At 33.0% G+C, this 17,833-nt stretch overlaps 3 protein-coding genes and 1 long non-coding RNA gene across 6 annotated transcripts in view; 3 read left to right on the plus strand and 1 right to left on the minus strand.

The window, feature by feature from the left end:
* Nucleotides 1-4,935, plus strand: part of nmo (serine/threonine-protein kinase nemo) — a 181,859-nt gene extending 176,924 nt beyond the window's left edge. For all 3 annotated transcript variants that reach the window (XM_086909601.1, XM_086909602.1, XM_086909603.1), the window contains one exon: nucleotides 1-4,935. This exon is cut by the window's left edge. The gene's annotated coding sequence lies outside the window, so the exon portion shown is untranslated.
* Nucleotides 4,936-11,150: 6,215 nt separating this feature from the next.
* Nucleotides 11,151-16,980, minus strand: LOC116415298 (uncharacterized). Its single transcript, XR_015292425.1, has 5 exons — nucleotides 16,648-16,980; nucleotides 15,626-15,920; nucleotides 15,138-15,528; nucleotides 12,203-12,363; nucleotides 11,151-11,886 (listed from the first exon to the last, which is right to left on the minus strand). It is a non-coding gene; the product is annotated as an uncharacterized LOC116415298 (long non-coding RNA).
* On the plus strand, nucleotides 11,322-14,561 carry LOC147657461 (uncharacterized). The gene is made up of 3 exons (XM_086909618.1): nucleotides 11,322-11,801; nucleotides 12,469-12,653; nucleotides 13,877-14,561. The coding sequence occupies exons 1-3, from the start codon at nucleotides 11,793-11,795 to the stop codon at nucleotides 14,010-14,012; spliced, it is 330 nt and encodes a 109-aa protein (XP_086765744.1). The 5' UTR covers nucleotides 11,322-11,792; the 3' UTR covers nucleotides 14,013-14,561.
* Sarm (sterile alpha and armadillo motif) overlaps nucleotides 15,743-17,833 on the plus strand; it is a 118,568-nt gene continuing 116,477 nt past the window's right edge. Inside the window, exon 1 of the transcript XR_015292421.1 lies at nucleotides 15,743-15,883. The gene's annotated coding sequence lies outside the window, so the exon portion shown is untranslated. The remainder of the gene's footprint in view (nucleotides 15,884-17,833) is intronic.

Consider the following 17,833-nt stretch of genomic DNA (forward strand, 5'->3'; position numbering starts at 1 on the left):
ATGAAGTAGCAAACGAAGAAAAAAAGAAGAAGAAGAAGAAGAAGAAGGAAAATTCAAAAGATTGAGAGCACACGACGGAGAGGATACAACGCGCTCTCTTCGTGCTGTTGCACACGCGTATATGTACACACACACACATAGTGCACACGTATATACGTAAGAACGAACATTTTTTTTTGGAAAATTGATCACACTTGAAACGTGTGCCGTTTTGTTGGTTCTCGTGTAAATTGGGAACCGTGGAATATAAAAAAAAGAAATAATAACTGGAGGCTAGGTGATAATGCATAAGTCGTAAGGTACCTATGTTATTAGATAATGACTTAATTAAGCGACAAAAAGAAAATCCACGTATACTCCTCACTAGTGAATATGCCTTCATTATGGAAAGTGGCTGGCGCGTGATGCACCAATAAAATTGCTACGGATTTAAAAGAAAGAAAAGAGAAAAAAAAAAAAAAGAAAAACAAGGAAAAGAAGACGTTTGCAAACGGTGGTTCTCTTGTCTCCGATTTGGCACGTCGACTTTTTTTTTTTTTTATTATTATTATTATTATTGTTTCTTCATCTCCTCCACCTTCACTCATTTTTTTTTTCTCTGCCTATTTTTTTTTATATTTTTCAGTACCTACCTCTAAGCACTGACCTCTTTTAGCAACGTTTCTTTCACAGGTTTTTATCGCGCACTGTTTCTCTTTCCTTCGACACCGCATTGAGTTCAGTTCAAGCTTTGCTTTTAATCAAGCTTTCGTTTCTATTTGGAGAGACAGAGCCAGTCAATAATACCTATAATTCCATTTCGAGGATGTTGTACCAAATACTGCCAAGAATCCAATGTCTGATTCCGCGATGACAGTGAGCCACATATAGTAGAGAAATTTAAAACGAATTAAGATAGGGATTAGATCGTACTTAAGATACCTTTTATAGTTCCTCAAACTTCTAAAAGACTTGGTCAGGTTCACTCAAGATCACTGTGAAGAGGGAATCGTCTCCTAAAGAGAAAAAAAAGGAAAAAACAAGAATTTAGCATAATTCAAAGTAAAGTTTAAATCATACCCAATAATTTGCATACGTAACTCGTTACACACTTGTTGAAATATCATCAAATACCACACTCCAGAGGGGGTGCTCTAATGAAACGAGCGCTCTTCTCTAAAATCCTAAAAAAAAAAAAAAAAAAAAAATTGAAATACACACGTGTAAACGAGCACGGTAGAAGCGATAAAATTAATCGTATACTTACTTAAACATCGACTGGCCTGTCTCTCCGTGATCCTTCCGATTGATCCATCATCGCACATGCATCAGATTCGGTGGCCAAGCGACGAGGCAAGAGGAGACGCAGGTTTCTCGTCCTTTCTTACAAACAAATTTCGGGCAAAAATCAACTTTTGCCCCCAGATGCGAGTATTATATACACAAAGCCAAGCACTTTTCGATTTTCGCGTGTACATACATGTTGGAATACAATATTTCTTTTTCCTTTTTTTTTTTTTTTTTTTTTTTTGACGAAAAAAGGAAAATTTTCTGATGGAAGAGAAGCGGGAAGCAAATTCTGTCGCCATCTTCGTATCGTCGTAGCGTCGTAGCTCGGAGGATGAGAACGTGACGACCTGTCGTTAGTAACTAAGAGGCCTTAATATATTGCGTTTACGATATAAACACACGTATATAAACATCACACACACACACACACACATTCTCATAACACACATAAGTCGATTCAACTTAAATATAAACACGTGGTTAGAATAGTCGGGAACACACGAAGGAAAAAAAAACACATTGAAGGAAATATTAAATTGCGAGTAATCGATAGTACAGGGCACGAAAACGAAATAATTCAATATAATTTAGAGAAACTCTGGAGAACCCTGCGACTGCGAGATATAGATTAAAAATAAAAGATAATATTTGAATTTTCACGTAGAATCATTTTAAAATGTAGGCACGGTGGTAAAAAAACATTTTTCCTCGTCGCAGAATTGTTTTAGGGGGATAACACTCGCGTGTTAAGATGGAGACTTTAAAAAAGATAGATATCTTAACAAAATGTACAGATCGAAATGCGCTTGATTCATTGACTCGCTTGATTCCATCGACGTATCCAAGCACGGTTTCCATTCAAGTATTCGAACGATGTTCGAAGTTTTAGAACGAGTACCTTTCGCAATTTAAGGATAGAGAAGAAAGAAAGAAAGGAGCGTGGGCAGTCGTGGGGTCCTAGAAAACGATTTTAAACGCGGATCGCCTCGTTTCATTCTGCGTTCGTTGGAATAATGCGTTGAAACGGGTCGAGAAAGACGAAAAAATTACATAGATGCAAATGTTGCGGACCGTTTATGACAGACAGTAAAACACAAAATGGCGTAATTGTTTCGTGGTGATCTGTTGGTGAGGTAAGGAAAACGAGGGGGGGGGGGGGGAAGAAAACAGATCGAGAAGATCGAAGAAGAGGAGCAATTTCCGGATATTTGAATAATTTGGGAAATTTCGAAGTTTTTCGTAGCGATTTGCTTTTCACGTGATTCATTCGCGACTCTGCGACACGTTTGAAAAAAAAGAGAATAGGTTAAAGACTGCAATACACTTTGTTCCATTTTTTAAAAGAACAAATTATATATTCAATATTTAAACGCTTAAAATTATATTTAAGAAATTCGAACGTTTCGATTTCATTTGCAAATTATTTTTAGGAAAAAGTTTTTTCATTTTTCGAAATGAATTTCCATTTACGAAATACTTTGAGAAATTAAAAAAAGGAATTATAAGTTCAAGAAGATTGACGAAAGTAGAAAAAAAAAAAAAAAAAAAAACGCAAGAATCGAACGAGGCGAACCCATTTGTAGAGAAGAGAAACCAGTTTTCCAGACGCACGTCTGTTCGTATGCAGAATAGAAGGTAAAAAAAAAAAAAAAATCATTCGCACGTGCCACAGCGTATCTCATTCTAAAGAGGATTCTACCGATCGTAGTTCTTCCCCGGAGTACAGTTTTTCGCATCAGCACTGCCAATATACCATTGTTAAATTAAATAAATCGCCATCGACCCCATCGCTTTGTTCAATTCCGCTCTCCGTTTCTAGATTTTTAAGACGTTGGAGGGATTTTTTTAGATAGTTAGAATTTTTAATAAACTTCCATTTCTCTTTATTACGAGAGAATTCACGAGATGGAGCAAGCATTTATTTCGTTATAAGCGTATTTATTCGATTTAATTATATATTTAAATCCTAATTTTATATATAAATATATATATATTTAAGGTTTGAAAGAAGAGGATAATCCGGTCGTTTTGAAATGAAATTAATACATTAATTCTTCTTATTGAAAATTAATTCTATTTGAAAAAAAAAAATGTGCATCTCTTATTAGACGAATAATCTTCTTTATTTGGGCAAAATTGATATCGATAATTAATATCATATGGGCGAATGCAGATGGAAAAATTTACGTATCGATATTAAATATTTACAGATAAACGGATAGTATCGGTTGAAACTACTTCTTCTAGTGATATAAGATATTTAAGTGTTCAAAATAAACGTTTTATAGATTGTTTCGCTGGAACAAATAATTCGAAAAATTCGTCCAACGTCTCCGATAGTCACGAATTCCGTAGCAAGAATGGCAGGGCAGAGAAAAATACAATTTTCGAAATGAAAAATAGTTCGTCACGTGCGTGTAATATCTGTATAAAAAAAAAAAAAAGAAGAAGAAGAAGAAAGAAAATGATCGATCGTCGAGAAGAGTGACTCGACGGCGAGCACACTGTTAGCACTCGTAAGCGTGTAAATATTAGCGTGTAAACCTCGAGAATTCGCGTACCTTGAAAGTAGCCCGAAGCCTTTTCACATTTAGCGATTAAAACGAAACGAAAGAAGAAGAAGAAAAAGAAGAAAATTTCGATGTTCCCTCGATAAGAAAGGGTGTACATCGAAGAAAGAGGAAAAGATGGGTGGAAAAAAAAAAAAATAGGCAGGCACAAACAGTAAAAGACCTCAAAAAAACCGTGTTGTTGTACATAATAGTGTAGAGTTCGATCTAAGGTTTAAAGAAAAAAAAAAAAAAACGTTAAGGTTCTAAGGTTTTAATCGTGTAGGGTATGTACTTAAGAGAGAGAGAGAAGAAAAAAAAAGATTATTCGAAGACGAGCATTTTTTCGATGGGCGGACACGTATTTTTTAGAGTTAACAACCGTGCGGATGTTGAGACGAATTGTGCAAGTTCAACCCTTGTCTGCGCGTTTTCCAATCTAAAATCTATTCCTTTCCCTCCTTCGATCCCTCCTTTTCATTTTTTTTTTTTTTTCTTTTTATTTCTCCAATTTTTCCCCTCGCTATATATAATCTTCCATTCTCGAGCTAGACTGTAAGATAAACGGGGGAAAAAAAAAATCGCTACACTTTCGAAAAACTCTTCACACACCCGATATATCGAGATCTCGTCCGTCACGACTTTCCTTTCGTCGTGAAAAAAACGTTCATTTTTCGAGGCGGACGAGGCTCGTTTTTACTCTCTTTTCTCTCTATACACGTATGTATATACGTATAAATATATATACACACAATATATATATATTTATGTATATATATATATATATACTTAATTAATAAAGGACAAAAAAAAAATGAAAAAAATAGCTGGTACTTTAGGAACTAGGGCTCAACGATCCGGCACTTCTCGATTTAGAAAGACGATTTAGCCTCTTCGAACGCATCGCGCGAGGATATATTTTTTTGTAACTAACGAAAAATATCTCGACGGCATGGTTTTACTCGCAGAACTCGCTGTTGAACAAACTTCTCTCTAGTATCTTTCTCGCGTTCGTTCATCGAATACGATCGTACTAGACTCCGATATATAAATATTATTACATTTTTCCTCGTGGAAAAGAAAAGAAAGAAACAAAAAAAAAAAAAAAGAAGAAGAAGAAGAAGAAAAACAAGATGTCTTTCGCTCTCGAAACAAAACGCCTCTCGAATTTTTCTTCGACGTTCACACCGGGACGATCTATGTTTCTAGATGGTGTATAGACAAAGTGAAAACGTGTGCAAACGATAAAATTCACGAGAGAGAGTGAGAGAGAGAGAGTGAGTGAGAGTGAGAGAATGAGTGAGAAAGAGAGAGAAAGAGAATAAAAAACGAAAGAGAAAAAGTGCGAGTGCTCGATCGTTGATCGATTTATGATCGTCTATTTAATGTTCTGTGTGTCCCTTGTTCTTGGTGTCTTGTACTTGTAAATATATAACTCGGCCGATGGAGTCCTCGACGTTCTCCAGGATGAAACATCGATGAGATATAGATAAAAGAAGAACGAGAAAATTCCTCTGTGATAGCTTTAAAAAAAGAAAATAGAATGATACGTTTCGAAAAATTCATCCTTCGAAAATTAAATTTACTACTCGTCGAATTTATTATTCGTCGAAACACTTAGATTAATAATTTTTCACAAGTGGTCGATCATCGAAATTTATTACCATCGAAAAAGACATACGCCAGGGACTCCTCGAGGGCGGTTCCCAAGTGGAACGACCACGAAAATCCAATCCTTGGAGAACCGCCCTTGACAGGCGAATCTTGACCTCTCTTCGTGGACTCGTGCGTTTAATTAACCCCCAAATTAAAGCCATCGCGGCTTCTGTTATATATATATATATATATATATATATATATATATATATATATATATATATATATATACAGATATATATATATATATATACATGTATAAGGGTGAAACTTTGTCGGCGATACGTGTACGTAAAGCGATAAGCTGTGTGAACTCTTTTAGAAACTTTATGGAAAGAAACTTTCGTGTGTACAGGGTGTTTCATTTATTTGCCACCACGAATGTCGAATATTTCGTTATTATTAACGAAGAGCAAGAACACGAGAATTGTTTCGTAAAGAGGAATTATTTATACTTGCGAGACACGAGATTCTCTCTTGCATTGTCGTTAATAAGAGGAAATCTTTAATCGGGGGGAAAGTGAAAATGAATGGAACGAATTGTGCATGCACGAATATTCTACGGATATGTATATGTAAGAAATTCTTTCGTGTCGATGCTATTACACACGTAGGATCGTTTCTATTAGCGGGTATTATATGTATACTTTTTTTAGAGGCGAATGGACGGTCGTTCGATTGATGAACAGCGACCGTCCATTCGCGCTCCAACCACTCTAAATTCACGGCCAAAATAATGTTTAGGGATGCTCGTATGCCTTCTACACATACACCTGAACACACACATACACTTGTAAGATTTATACACTGTCTGGGTGCGGGGTGTCGATCGAATGGGCGCAACCCCTTCACCGTGAAAAAAAAAGAAATAAGAATAAATAAAGAAAGATATAATTCAAAATTCATATCACCTGTATAAAATTGGCTCCAGAAGAAAATGTTTGAAAAATTTCCGATCTATCTATTCTTCTTCGTATTTCTAAAAGTTAATAAAAAAAAAAAATAGTAATAATATAATTAAGATTTCTTATCTTCTCAAAAGAATTAAATTAATCGATTATAAAATTTACAGATTTATCGAAGAGCTACCTGTATGGAGTTTCGATCAATCGATCCCACATCCCGTGCACACATTAATTGTACGTTTTCTCTTCCTCTTCCTAGCAACTTCCTCGAACCTCTCTCATCGATCGCAGTGGAAATCGTTCGAGAGCTCGGTGCGGAGATCATCAGGAGATCGTCGATCGTATCCTCGATTCTGTATCTATTGAAAGTGTCCACCGTGTGATAAAGGTGGGCTACCTGTAATATATTATTATTATTATTATTATTATTATCTCGCAACGATAGGAGGCAAGAGTTGATATTTGTAGGTTAAAACAGAAAAAAGAAAAAAAAATAGGGGAACGAAGTAGAAAAGGCTGATCTCCGCCGTGTAATTTTTGTATTTTCGGGTAAGCGAGGCCGGCCGAGGATTTAATAATATATAAATGATAATTGTAAAACAGTACAATTTGCATCGCGTTTATTGATAACGATTAGTAATAGCGATTACGAGTAACAGTTGTAACATAAGAGGAGAGGAGGGTGGAGAAATATGGTTCGCCGACGATTTCCTGATGAACTCGATTCTCTAAAAGGAGAGAGATTTAAGAGAGATATTTTTGAAAACAAATTTTCTCGGAAGATATTTTGCACGGTAATTTCGAATACGGGTGGAGAGAAGAAATTTTTCACGATAAGAATTCTCTGGTTAAATGAGAGGAGGAGTAAAATTTTAAGGAATCGACACGAGTCGTTTTTCCTCGATCGAGAATTTCCACGTGGATCGTTGACGATAAAAGTTCGAGGTTGCTTTCTTCGAAAATATATTCTTAGAAAACACGTGATAAGACTCAAGACCATCACGATGGCGATGTACTCAGATGTAAATAGAAACTGTAAGTAATTTAAACAAAAAAAAAAAAAAACACAACCATTAAGTAACATTACGTGTCTACGATGCCTATATCTGTTTAATCTACGTAACAAGATGGAAGCAATTAATTATTGCTGATTACTATTAAACTAATAACTAAACAGCAGTTTATTCTATCTGTGTGTGTCGGTTTCGATTGGACATAGATTTTGTATCACCCTTTTCTCCGTGTATGATGTGTAGCCAGAAGGTCGATTTCGAAAGGAATGGAATAAATTTTTTTTTTTAATATAGCTAAATTAAATAAAGATTAATAAATGGACTATAAATATATAAGGAAGGAAATAAAAATTTTATGTTATTTATGATTATAACTACTCACGTTAGCAAAATAAATATTTTTTATTCATATATCCTTAAAATGAAGATAAAATTTTACGATGCATAAAACTTCTTGAAATTTTCGTAATCGTCGTAAGATGATCGATACTAGACCACTGGCTGTCAAAACGTGAAAAATTTAATTCCGTTCCCGTCGAAATCGACCTTTTCAATTGTAGATTCAATCGTGTCTTTCACAACTAAGTAGTGTTTGTAAATCGATTTGCGATAGACGGAGTCGCGTTTATTCGAAACTAGCTCGTAATTTAAAACGTACTGTAAGGAGCCGACCATAACGGTATAATGTCGATACTGTCGCGTCGATACTGTCGCGTCGATCCTTTACAAGGGAAAAGAGGAATTCGCGCAGGCTATTCGATATACGCTTTCGATCTTGATCGCAGTCGATATATTTCGATTTATCGTGCACATGTCGTAGATATGTCTACGCACCGGGTGCTTGAAGACCAGTTTTGAAAAATTTCAGACACAAAATTGTAAAATTCAAAGGAGCATTTTTTGAAAAAAGGCACTTAAGGCAATTCTCTTGATCAAAATAGCCAACCAGAATGAAACTTTTTATTCGTTTAAAGTAAATTCTTGCATTTTTATTGAGTGTAAAAAATTTAATAACGATTATTTTTTGGAATATACAAAAAAATTTTGTCTTAATACAACTATTAATTGATTAAAATTTAATATATTTTCGAATGTGCATAATTTTTACAACTTCTTTATTTGAAATTGCTTTTAAAGCAATTTATCGAATAAAAGATATTCTAATTATATATGATGATTCATGATTATAAATATAAAACATTTAATTTATATAATGATTTATAGAAAATTTATTTCTTTTAATGTGTAATGCAGTTGATAACATTTAGCAGAATATAGTCTATCTTTGACATTTTCATTAATCTAACAATTATTTTAATAAATAATAGAAAAAATAATTAATAATAATTCAATTAATTATCGTTAAATATTGTTATATATGTTACGAATATATAAATATAGACAATATATAAATTCCTATAAAGCCTTTTTTCAAAAAGCTTCTCAATCATATTTATATTTTCTTAAAGTTTTTAATCTTGTTACTAAATACTTTATTAACGAATTTTCACTCAAAATTACGCGTGTAAAATCTAATTAAATTAAAAAATTTTAATTTAATATTCGAAAATATTTCTAAAATTACCTTTCTAGAGGAAAACAATCACGAAATTGGTCTTGAGCCCTTATTTTTTCTGTTAAATAGCTGTAAAAACTCGATGAATTATAATTATGGCCGCTTCGAGAATCTTTGACGAAGAATCGAATGTGAATTGAAGAATTTATCTTTCCATTCTTCTTCTCTCTTTGGATTCTTCGTAGAAAAGAACGATCGATTGATACTTCTCAGTATATGCACATTTATCGTTGTAGAAAATGAAACTTCACGGAAAAAAAAATAAATAAAAATCGTAGTCGATTCCAGCCTTTCTAATTCCAAATGCGTCGTGCTCGATAATTTTCGACTAAACAATCAAATACAAATGGAAAACTGCGAATCAAAAAAAGAAAAAAAAATAAATCAGCACGAAAATCACACGGGTGAACAAATGTAAAGAACACGTGCATAAATATACGCAACACATACGTACACACAAAGATATTCAAAAAAAAAAAAAATTAATAAGCGAGACGATTAAACTTTCCAGATGAAATTTCTCGATTGCTCGATAATTTGCATTCACACGTCGTATAATTTCTCACGAAAACATAAGAACGATTGTGTAAATTAAGTTTGTAAGGTTATCTTCGACTGGTAGCGTAAGAAACGATCGAATGCTGCGAGAAATCGAATTTGTTTCTCTTTCGAGAAACCTATCACCGTGAATCGATTATCGATTAGCTGATTCGATTTTAATTTTACTTCAGATGATTAATCTAATTCTTATAAAGAAAAAATAAAAAAGATAAAAATATAAAAAATTATTAAAGATACTTTGATTTCTCGTTGCATACGATTAAAAAAAGGATTCTAGTTTGTACGCATAATAAAATAGCAACAGCAACAACCGTTTTGTATAGTGCGAGCACCGTTTTCGAATACGAAAGTTTAATCGAAATCATTTCGAAAATTCGACGTTAGCTTTCGAATGATCGACAAAGCGAACGACGAATTCTAAGAATAAAATAAAGAGAATTAAAAAACAAGGAAAAAACTTAGAAAAAAGGAAAAAAAATACCAGAGCATTGAAGACTGGCAATCAAAACTAACGTAGGCAGATTTATTCTGATGTTTAGCACGATCATAGCAGCAACCTTGTCAACATGGAAGTGATTCGAATACAAGAATTATTTTCGATATATATCGTGTAAATGATAGGAAACGAAGGAAGTTGATTCGTTTGTTTTATCTAAATTATTTATTTCTCAATATAATTTATTAAAAAGAAGAAAAGAAAAAAATTGAAGAATATATTGTGAAAATGTTCTGATTATAAATTTAATGAAGAAAGAATTTAATAAAATTTTGTGTGATAATATACAAAATAATTTTGTTAAAACATAGCACATATTAGAGAATTTACAAACATTAGAGATACTTGATTTGTTATGCAGCGATGATAATGCTAAACAAGAACAGATCGGCGAAGGGAACTAAATGCAATTTTATGCAACTCTCCTTCAAAGAAAAAAATAAAAAAATAAAAAGAAATAGATCGTACAGTTTTGCGAGTAAAATGCGCGTCTAATGTAACGCTAGTGAGTAGATAGGTAGGTACCTGCATTTCATGAAATTTAACATGCTTGAATAGCTCCTCAATAAATCGTTATACATGTTTTGATAAATCGTCGTTATTTCTTCTTTTATTTAACCTTTGAAATTAACCACATTTATGAAATATAAAAGAGTATTAACACAATTTTCAATTTTCATTATTTTGAAAAGCATTGGATTAAAAAATATAACATTTCCTTCTTTTTTTAAAAAAGTAATATATTCATTTTATTGAATATTTATTCGAATACTGATATTGCAATATATTCGAATAATGAATTGCAATATTGATTGGTAATTAATATTCAAATAGATTTAATCTCTTTTCTTCAAAATCTAACTGAAATATCTAATTAATGTCACATTAAAGATTTATTTTGACTTTATTGCATTTATTTATCAACATAAATTATTTTTATTATTCATCATACAAAACTCTATATTTTTTTATAAATATATTATTTTAAACATTATTATATATATATATATATATATTATTTATATATTATTTATACAGATATTTATACATTATTTTAAGTATTATTTTATTAAAGTATTATTAAAATACTACTTTAAATTGAGAAAAAAAATTAAATACCGCTTATTGCTTTCATTATCATATCAATTGCTTTTTTAATCATACATATAAATTTTTATGCGTATTAATTCACAAGACTTATTCATTACTGCTTATAATTTATCCCATTCTCATTTTTCTATTAAAACATATATGTATATATAATAGAAAAAAATTCATTAAAAGTATATTTATTAGAAAAAAAATCAAAAATAAAAAATCAATGAATCATCAATTTAAAAACTTATATCGAAATCAAAGTTCATTTTCCTTGGACCTTGCACCAGTCATCCAAGAATTTTTTCTTGATGAAGAACATCTCGAAAGCAAGCAACCGAAGATTTTGCAAGTGACGAATAATCGTCGTTATTGGCAGTTGAGATAAATGGCAGCTGCCTTATGGAGAAATTACAGCCAGGGAGATTCTAATCAGTCTGTCGGATGCCATAAGTTACACTGTTAAGGAATTACGGATCATAGCCGAGAAAATAATAAGTTCTAATGAAAATGCTGATTAATGATAAAGGGAAGCGAATCTTAGATTACACGTGGGCAGTCTTCTGATCTTTTTCTCTTTGTAGTTGATATTACAAATTGAACATCAACATAATTTCTTCTCAATCGTCGAATTTGTACATTATCTGATCAATTGATTGAAAATGATTACTGATGAAAAGAGTAAATACTCAACTTAACTTAACATAAGATCTTTGAACCAATCGTTTAAGATAAATTTCCATATATACGTAATCACATTTAATTCCTGAAATTAAAAATTATTTAATATTTAATTTATGTTATTTTTTTATATACAAGAAGAAATTTCAAGTCATTTTTTTTAATTATTTAATATTTAAATAATAAATAACAAAATAAATAATAAAAACAAAAAAATGAAATATCAATTTTAATTAATTAAATAATTGAAATAATTATGTTATCTAGATTATTCTAAATTCTGTATTTACATCTAAAATATATTTATTCTTTTTAATATTCTTTCCAAATAAATTATCGTACTTATTATAAAAATATAAAAATAACTTATGTTCAGTATGAAATAGTTTAAAAAAAAATACCTGTTACTTGAACGACAGAGAATTCTGAATGATTCTTTTGGCAATTGAATTTTCAAGATGATATTATTCAAAATTCGATACATATAAAGGTGTACAAAAATTATTTCCATTCCACATCAAACATTCAAAGACTTTAACCAACTCCATCTCCAATTCTCAACCTAGAACAAGAAATAACGTTTACAGAAATCCCGATTCATATTATAATTTCAGTTCTGTGATCGCGTTTTCCTCGCTCTATCAACGATTCTCTTCTTTTTGAAAAGAATACCATTTCGAAATTACGACGCATCGTGATCGGAAACCAGGATGGCACGCAAGTGGTTGGCCCTGTGGTACCAGTTCGAAATCGACGTGGCCCGCGTACCGACAACGTCGACAATCACGATGATGTAAGCAATGTTTACAGGCGGCACACGATAAGAAACTACGCTCACGACGCGCGAAAAAGGTGAGTCCCGAACTCGCCTCTTTCCTCAGTCTTCTTCTGCCTCTCTTTCGATTACGTGCTCGCCGGTTTTTAAGCCTCGAGCAACCATCAGATCGCGTGTTACATAGTTTTAATCTCACACTTTCATCGAAACCTACTCGCCTGTTGCTAACTATAGAAACTAATATCGTATGGAAAATATTATCGACTGCTTGTTAAGTGCGCCAACGCGATAACGAGCGGCTAGTTAGTGGTTTTATTCCTTCCAGTCAAGGAGACTGATGAGTGGAAGTTGATTATAATATCTCCAAAATATGGCGAAAATAATAAGAACAATATAATAGTGAATACAGTAATAGATATTGTGGTATAATCAAAATGGTGAGAATAATAAATAAATAATCGTAACGTAATATTTTTAAACGTTTGTGATAAAAAAAATATATAATATTCAAGTGATAAAAATGCAACACGAACGGAATGATGTCAGCGATTCGTAGCTCGAGTGAAATTCAGTCTCTTCATCAGTACGAAGACGAGTTTCATTACGTCACAGTGTCGCGAATGAAAATTTCATCGATTCATCACGACGTCCGTCCACATCGTGGGAAAATAGCGAGAAGTGGTTCGAAAAATAGTTAAGAGAGATAGACAGATTTCGTTATTTCGACCTGTGTCGAGTGTATTTCAGTCTTTCGTGGAAAGAGGACTCGCTTTGTTTATTGTTCAGATTATTCCTCGTCCGTCCTTAGACGACATCAGTTTTCACGCGATCTATCAGTCCATTGACAAAACAAGTTTCCGCGCGCGCTGACGCAAGCCACTGTTTACGATCAACACGTGCTGCGCAAGAATGAAGTACACGGAGTTTGCCAGTTATGTATGTGTCGAGTGCCTCGCGATCCTCGCGTTCGTTCTCACATACTTTGGCATTTCAAGAGCGCGAAATTCTTCGTTTAATTATCGAATACCTCTAAGAATTTCGTATTCGTCGATTTAATCGCGAGTTAAATTCCCGAGGAGCGATTTGACGTGACTTATTAATGCAAAAATTCCTTATGTATTTAAAATTTTCACTTGCAAAGTGTGTTAATCGTTTTAAAATTCTAAAAGTGTGTTATCACTTTAAAATTCCGTAAGAAGGAATTCTATCTTGGTCGATTGATCGCAAGATAAATTTCCAAAAGATCAACTCGACGTGTTTCGTTAATTAAAATTTTGAAATCCATCGATTTATATTCCAGAATAGACTGTTTCAAAGAGAGGAAGAAAATCGAGCATGAAGGTGGAGAAGGTTACGAAGGTTGGCGAAGAGGAACGGTGCCGGAAAGGCAAATCACGATGGACACGATGGATCATTGTTTTCTCGAGGCTCGATAAACTGCGCGCACTATCGTGAAGCGGCAGTGAAACGCTGACGACAGTGATGTAACGGTGGAAAATAAAGCGGTGACTCGCGTGGATATTGGTACCGTGTGCTGGCGCACGCGTAAACACGTGCGAGCGGACCCCGGTTACTTTCCTCGAAATTCGATGGCAGTTTTTGAAACACGCCGAACCGGTGATCAAGTCTTTCTCTCTCGCGATCGAGCCACGTCGATTTTTAATCCTTTCGTTGCGAAACGCGCATATAAACGTCGAGCAATCGTTCGGTATAGGTGTACGTATAATACGAAATTATTTTTGTTTTCGTTTGAGTTGCATTGGTAATTAACCCTCGGTTGACTAATTGGATCATTCAAAAAGCGAATGAAAAATATCTCGGAGATAGAATTGTATTAAAAATATTCGATTATCGATATTCTATATATATTTTACATTTTTGTAACTGTTTATTTCGTTTTATATATGTAACTTTTGAATGATATGATTCTATAATTTTCTTCAAACGTGTATAATTTAATAAAGTAATGATGTAGGAGGTAGAAATGACTTAGTCATCGCCGTCTATGGTCCGAGGGTTAAATATACGAAATACTCGAATCTTCATGCGCATATTTTCTCAGTATTAAACAGAGCTGTATTCACTTGCAACATCAAAGAGCTCTAATTTCGAGAAGATCTTTATAAAAAGTTTCACAATCCTCTTCTTTTTTATTTCTGCATTAATAAATCGTTAATTTTCTTTATATTGTCAAGATCTAAGTGATCGTGAAATTATCCTCTATTCTCGTGAACTTATCTTATCGTTTAAAAACTTTATAGCAAAGTTGGAACGATTGAAACGATCGAAATGGCTCGGATCGCAGCGTCGACGATCCGTCGAGGCGATATTAAAAAAAATTCTTACGGAGCACGTCAGATTCTATTTTCGACTTGGCCAACCTCTTGACACTCATTAGCGCTTCCATATTCCCGCATCGAGAGGTCAAAACCGAGGTCTTATCGCTCGATTGCTAACAGCCGATCTGTTCTGCGCGCGAATTTCGAAAAAGCGAGCGGAAATAAAAGAAGAAAATCGAAAGAACAAAATTTAAACGGTGACCAACTCGATTCGAAACGAACTTCTTCGTGTCTGGAGTCTCGTTAATCTTCCTGAAGGGAGGAATCATCGATCTTGAGCGAAGGAATCACTGACCGAATGCTCTCTTCGGATATTTGACTGTTCGACTTAATTAATTTCATCCAGGAAGATGTTGCGCGACGAAACTTTATATTTCCACGAGGAGCACAGTTGACACGGTAATCCATATTATCGGAACATTACTGTCAGCTCATCCATTTCTCTCAATTACTAAGGCTTCTTCGATTTCTTGCGGTCATTTCACCGTACTGCCACTTGCTAGTCTCTTTTCCACTCGTTTCTTCACTTCATCTACGAGATCAAGATCTTTCACATTGATTCCGTTGATCTGGATATCAGTACGATGATAAAATGAGGAAAATTTAAAGGAACCTATAAAAGAATATGATGGAAAAATAAGCGTGCAAGAGGAAAATTGTATGATATTTCCATCGATTACCTTTTCCTTCGGATCAGATATAAAACTTACGAGAAGGTGATCTTGTCGAGATTGTTAATAAAAGCGATTGGACTATCGATGGAATGGTTGGCTCGAATACCAACGCGATAATAAGCCTGCAATTTTCTTGAAACAGCGGTGAAGAAAGAAAGAAATGATTGTGCGAAGAAAATTTTGGAAGCGTTGTATTAAAGTGTTATGAATTAGTGTGAGAGTTGATTCTTTCGCTTTCGTTTGAAGGATCGAACCATGGGCAATGGATCTTCTTGCTGTCCGCATCGTAAGAAGGTGAGTACTTTTCATTGTTCATTTTTTAAACTTTTAACTGAAAAAGAAAATTAATTTTGAATTGCTAATCTCTCTTATATATATTTAATATTCTTCTCATGCATTTATTATAAATTTAAGCGTCTACAATTCTTATATTTATAAATATTTCTATCATTTCTATCATTTCTATCATGCATGTATCCAATATGACTTTTATATTATTCTGTGTAAATATGTGAAAATGTTGAAAAATGAATGGAGAATAATAAGTAGCTTTCTATGTTACGTAAAAGAGAAATAGTTTTTGAAGGATGAGAAAAATATTAAAGTAAATTGTAGGTTTTGAATATTTAGTGATATGAGATGATAAGAAGACAGCAGATATTGTAAGTTTGGTGCATGATCATCCTGCAAGATGGCAGCACGCTTCAATTATGATAATATTGAAGACACTAATTTGAATGATAAAAGCACCGATTATTAGTTAAATTTCACTTTGGAATATTTTTTAAATTTAAAATTCTCCATCTGAAACGGGAAATTTTAATAGATAAAATTATTTTGAATATATCACAATTTATTTGCAATTAAAAATATAAAACTTCACGTATATATTCACAAATTGAAATATTCACATTCCATGTAAACAGCTAAAATAATCTCGTTCAATCCTTAAATTAATCGAGTCACATAAATTTTTAATACTATAGAAACGTGATAGTTAATTACAATATTTAAATTGCAAATAAGATCCGTGAGATAACATGAGATACTTTTCTTACTTCTTTCATCCCCAATACGATATATCTAAAAAATTAGTAAATCCACTTAAGAATATCTACATGCTCTAATTTTATCTCCAACAATTTTAATACGGTAACAAAATATTCACTTATTCATACTTTAACTAAAAAAAAAAAAAAAAATCCTATTCAATTCTAGACAAGTACGATCAATAGTTACGATTGATACGTATCGATCCTTTCTCCTTTCGATTTTAATAACACCGAATCAACAACAAGGAATCTCCTTCGGTACAGAACCTGTTGCCAATCAATTGCACAAGCAACACGGAGCGGCATCGTTAGATCCTAACGAGTCGTTGCGAAAAAAAAAAAACGAACTGCTGCGAAGCGACGATATCCACGGGAAAAACAAGTGGACGGGGGTGAAAGGGGGATGCCCGTCAGCTGATAGATATCGGACAGATTCGCAATTGTGCAATTGTGCCACGCGGAACGGGCACGCGGCCTTCGAGTCGAGAATAACTCGAGTCCGAGTTATTTTCTGAAACCAATCTTGCCGCTGATATACGACTGAAAAAACCGATTACGATCGACCGAACAGTCTACTTCCACTGCTTTTACGATTATCTTCTTTTTCGGATCGATACGCGCAAATCTATTGGATATTATTTTAGAAGGATTAAAATGCGTTCGTTGCCGCATTTAAAAAAAAAACGCTTTGATTACGTTAATTGTAAAAAAAAAAAAAATACTGAGCAAATGTAGTTAATTAATTCTTGTACTATACGTAAGTAAAATTAATAAACAAGTTTGTCATGAGAAATGCGACAACGAACGTGTTAAGTTTTAGAAGAATTTAAGATTGATGTTTTGAAGAAGTGGATGAATTAAAATGTAGAGAAAAAAGTTGGAAATATGAGGATAAAATTTAATCCTTATATCAATAACAAAAATTTTCAAATTCACATTGTTCAATTTCTTAGATTTTAGTAATTTTTTTATATTCTTAGCTTGGAATATAATGATGTATTACTAAATAGTAATACTAAATGTATTACTAAATAGTGGTAATCCAGTTAAATTTGAAAATCTTTTGAAAAGAAAATAATAAACTTTTAATTTTATGTTAAAGAGATATCAGATTATAAGGGATTAATCTTTGAGATTTAGATACATTGAAATAGATTTGCATAATATTTAATAAACTACATATTTCAACTTT

This window comes from Apis florea, unplaced genomic scaffold (genome assembly GCF_048593485.1).
Source record: "Apis florea isolate Af1SG1 unplaced genomic scaffold, ASM4859348v1 contig_3158_pilon, whole genome shotgun sequence".
Lineage (NCBI taxonomy): Eukaryota > Metazoa > Arthropoda > Insecta > Hymenoptera > Apidae > Apis > Apis florea.